Source organism: Anopheles aquasalis, chromosome X (assembly GCF_943734665.1).
Source record: "Anopheles aquasalis chromosome X, idAnoAquaMG_Q_19, whole genome shotgun sequence".
NCBI classification, from domain to species: Eukaryota; Metazoa; Arthropoda; class Insecta; order Diptera; family Culicidae; genus Anopheles; species Anopheles aquasalis.
In genome coordinates this window covers 3,061,011-3,065,496 of record NC_064876.1, presented here as the reverse complement: position 1 = coordinate 3,065,496, position 4,486 = coordinate 3,061,011, and the positions used below count along the sequence as shown (strand labels likewise).

Genomic DNA, 4,486 nt, shown 5'->3' with positions numbered 1-4,486 from the left:
ACTCCCTTTCTACATGTAATTTACAGAACCCATTTATCTGTCATAGTTTATTTTTTATCACCATTCAAATGTTGTCTTTTTTCTTTTTTTTTTAAATGCATACATTAGGCGACCATCAACTGGCTGGCGCTCAACAAATCAAATATTTGGGTTTGGAAATCCATCGATTAACAACTAGAGACCTTGCTGATGATATTGAGATAATTCGTTAATAAAATGTTTAAAAATGTGTTGCGCTTCAAACGCGTCTGAACTCGTCTGGTACTGTTTGGTAACAGCGACTAGCGTTGGTTTTCCGTGACTTTTTCGCCAAAAACTTCATTCATATCGTTCCAAAACCAACACTTTCACTTGATTTAACACCATGTTACTTCTGGTTATTGAATTGGCGCAAAAAACCACTCCGGGGGCACCGTTTTCAAACGATTCGAACAGATTCATGTCATTTCATGCGAAGAAGGAACTGAGCGTCCATTCTTAAGTCGATTTTTCCACGTGTTTCCAAAGCTGGAAACCCCGTTACCGCAAGTGTATCGCATCGAGGGGGGGGGGAGGGGGGGATCACTTTCGAAGGAATGAAATTGGTTTGAAGAAATAATAAACAGCTCAAACTCTCAAACTAAATCAAAATTCAAAACATAAAAATACAAAAACCGCGCAACCTAAAATCCGTGACACCAAGCGCAACCTGGACGGTGGGCTTTGCAAACCATTGAAAAGCGTGCGTTGCCGAGCGAGGCGCGCTTTTCCAGCTTTTCCGAAGCACGCGCGGCGCGATTACAAAGCAAGCTTATTTTCCTGCCACGCCAGGGGAAAACACCAGCACGGTGGTTTCCGCTACGCGCGCACACACAGTTAGGCGGGGCTTTTCCGAAGCACGCCCGACACCGAGGAAATACGCTTTTCCGCAACGAGCGTACGACGTATCCGTTGGCAACGTGCGAACAGTGGAGTAGTTTGTTTGGTTTAGTTTGTTTTTTTTTTTTTTGGTTTTCTTTCTTCTGTTGGATCGAGGACAAAAAGGTTTCAAACACAGTGACGGTCCAGTTGGTCAGTGGTCAGTGGTCAGCGATCGTAGCGATGAAAGCGAACCAACCTCCTCCTCATCGTCGTAGCCCCCGTTCGGCACCAAAAGTGGTAAGGAAAGGGACGCACCACAGCCGCCAAAGCGCTAAAAACCATCACCAACACCGATTCCGCTTCCCATCAACCGGGACAGGGGGCTGGCGGGGTGGAACAACGGGACCAGCGTGCGACGACAACACTGGACATGCTGCACAACGTTCCAGGGCGTGGATTGTACGAGCGTGTGAAGCGCCTGATTGAGCTGCCACCGTACGATGAGATCGATTTCCCGGTGGATCCGTCCAGCGGTGGTCAGAACAACGCGAAAGACGAGCCCGGTGACGACGACGAAGAAGAGGAGGAGGAGGAGGAGGAGGAAGGGGATGGGTTGTGGGGGGGGACGGCAATCGAACCGACGGTGGAACCGCGCACGCTCGTGCGAAACGCTGCCGACCCCGACCGGACCACCACCACGGTCGGTAGCAACTGGATGGAACAGTTCCTGCGCCGTACCAGCAACGAGCGCATCCGGTGGCAAACCAAGTACTACTGCACCGACCGGAAGCTCCTCGATAAGCCACTGTTCCAGCAGATCGAGGAACTGATCGATCTCGGTGCGCAGGACTTCTCCGAGTGGCTGAACGGGCTCGGTGCGGAAAAGTCCAACATCACCAAGGACATCATCAAGCAGCTGTTCTCGATCGAGATCGAGGAGGAGATAGCGCGCGCGATACGGGTGGAGACGCGCGAGGTGCGCGCCATCCCGACCGAGGCCGCCCGTCACTGGCAGCTCGATCACGTACGGTCACGAACGGGGCGAATATATATATATTTTTTTTCTTTTTTGTGGGTTTTCATTTTGCCTTGCAGAAAATTTAAAAAATACTCTACAGATAATGGCACTCTCATAGAGAACTCATACAATGAGATTACACATCTCTGCTACGTTCTTATTATTAGCTGTGAAGTGGAAGGATATAAATACCTATAAATGAAATAGGTGCGCCGCGCCATTGTTGTTAAAAAAAAGAAGTTATAGTATATAAGATAACAGCCTGTTCTTGGTATGCACGAACAACTACGAAGCTAGGTAGAATATTTTGCAGTGCTCTTTGTGGTTCGAAGTTTAAAAATAATCACAGTTTTTTTATTATCAAAAATGATCCTTCGCAAAAACAAATGAAAAAAAGTGCAAATTTCAACTTCAACATTTTCTCAAAAGCCCGGCAATGCCCGCGCAAAAAATGCAGAATAGCATTTGAACAGGGTAAGGTCTCTAGAATATAGAACCAGCCGCCTGGTTCCGCTTTACCGATGTTTGGAGGTTTCTGTGAAATATGGGGTTTTTTTTAGAAATTTTCGCCTACTTGCTGTATTTTTGCTTTTATTCTCAAGTTATTTTTTGGCAATATTTGTGCGCAGATACTTCAAAAACAAAGCTCCAAAAAGGTTTTGGAGACGACATACTTTAATATGATGAGAAGAAATTAGCACACACATTTTGGAGTGACCTTCAGAAGTACACGGTCTGTCGCAAAGTAAACAGGACTTTTTTTTTCATAAGATCATTTCCGGTGCAGCTAAATTAATGTGCGAAATTTTGTTTAAAAGGGGCATCTTTTAGGCACTTTCAGTCCAAATTTCATGGCATTTGGTTCACCGGAAGTTAAGTTATGGCGCCTAGAGTGACAGTTTGTTTGTAGGGTGGTCGGTACAAGCCTTCTGAACGGGCCTGAAAATGTCAACATAGCGTTTTCCTTTCATCCGCAATTGCAGTTTACCGTATACTTAAAAGCCCCAGGCTACCAGATCAAGTGATGACGGGGCTGGATTGTTCGATAAAATATAGTTTTTGTTAGAAAAAAAAAACAGTGTTCAGCGTGGATCGATGTCACGGCGCATTATGGACGCAACAAGCGCCAACTACCTTCGTCGCGATGTTCTTGCAGAATCCGACGAATAAGATGCACTGCGCACCTCTGCACTGAATCATCACCACAAACTTATTGCATCAATTCGGTAAACATTTTATCAAGTTTAATACCTGTACTTGTGATGGTGGATTTTTAGCCGTTCAGAAGGCTTGTCCCGGCCACCCAAAGACACATTATGCCCCTTTAACTTTGCTTCCAGTGGACCAAATGCCATGAAATTTGGACTGAAAGTGCCTAAAAGATGCACCTTTCAAACAAACATTTTGCACATTAATGTAGCTGCACCGGAAATGATCTTATGAAAAAAGTCCTGTTTACTTTGCGACGGACCATGTAGACAAAAGGAAGGAAATTCTGAGATTCCAAGCTAATTTCCAGGCGAAAATGGATCGCTTCCGATATCAACTGGATGATTTCAAACGTTTGCTAATGATTAATCAGTGCAATCTAGAGTGAATTTAATATTTTGTGGGTTAGGATAAAACGCTATAAATGGGCGATCCGCAAGAGAAATTACAAATATTAGAGAAATAAGAGACATGCAGATGCATGACTACCGAAAAAAAATCGTTTTCTTGCTCATTTATACTGGAATTGCTAGAAAACATTCGTTTTTTACGGTTTTAAATCGAATATCAATTCAATGCGTTATTGAATCATATTTCAATAACGAATAACAGTTTTGGCCAGGCTCGTTTGGGCCACAAATGGCCCCTCTGTGCGGCCGTCATTCCCAAAAGGCATCTCTCACTCTCCCTTTTCCCGTTTTGTGTTTTTAGATGGCACTGCAGCGCCGGATCACGCAGGTGATGCGTGCGGATCAGCGGGCGGCACGGCGTGCCCGCGAGCATCACGTTGCGTTCGGGCGGACGCTACCCCGGGAGCTACGAACCGGTGCCGGTGCCGGTGCCGGTGCCGGAACCGGGGCGGACCACCGGGATCCGGACGGTGACACCATCCTGCCCGACTTCCCGGACGATCTGCGCACGCTGAAGGCACTGTTCAAGGACATCCGCCATCTGCGTTCGGTGCGCTACCTGATCGAGCATCTGCAGCACCGCACCGACATCCAGCGGCCCCGCTATCTCGTCGAGCAGGGTCTGTTCGCGCAGCACGCGAACCAGGGGCAGCGCCAGCGCCAAAACCAGGCGTCACCGGCATTCTATCGGCTCGTGCTCACCAACCGGATGCTGCTCGATAGCGTCCAGCGGCAGTAGTAATCGGTTCCGGTGGCTTGTTGGTGGACGGAGGCCGCACCAACACACACAAGCAGGCAGGCGGAGATAACGCGGGCGTTCAGCGCGTCGTCGTGTCTTATCTTCCGCCACCCAAGCAGCCACCCGGCCAGTCGCTCGTCCGGATGTGTGGTAAGACCGCTTGGATGGCTGCCGGGCGGCCTTCGGCTGCAGATAACGCCTGGCGGTCGGTCGGTCGGTCGGTTGGACGCAACGCATCCTCTCACCTGCGCACGTTTTCTTGTGGTGACC

The 4,486-nt window shown here is 48.1% G+C and overlaps 1 protein-coding gene across 1 annotated transcript; it reads left to right on the top strand.

Moving 5' to 3' along the window:
- Positions 1-1,022: 1,022 nt before the first annotated feature.
- Positions 1,023-4,216, top strand: LOC126574563 (uncharacterized). The gene is made up of 3 exons (XM_050234871.1): positions 1,023-1,137; positions 1,220-1,864; positions 3,779-4,216. The coding sequence occupies exons 1-3, from the start codon at positions 1,081-1,083 to the stop codon at positions 4,214-4,216; spliced, it is 1,140 nt and encodes a 379-aa protein (XP_050090828.1). The 5' UTR covers positions 1,023-1,080.
- The last annotated feature ends 270 nt before the right edge of the window (positions 4,217-4,486 follow it).

What these genes read in the sequence shown, in the direction of transcription:
- LOC126574563 (XM_050234871.1), top strand. Translation starts at nt 1,081, where the DNA reads ATGAAAGCGAACCAACCTCCTCCTCATCGTCGTAGCCCCCGTTCGGCA. An exon ending in CCCGTTCGGCACCAAAAGTG is followed by an intron (nt 1,138 to 1,219) that starts GTAAGGAAAGGG and finishes CAACCGGGACAG; the next exon opens with GGGGCTGGCGGGGTGGAACA. An exon ending in GTCACTGGCAGCTCGATCAC is followed by an intron (nt 1,865 to 3,778) that starts GTACGGTCACGA and finishes TTGTGTTTTTAG; the next exon opens with ATGGCACTGCAGCGCCGGAT.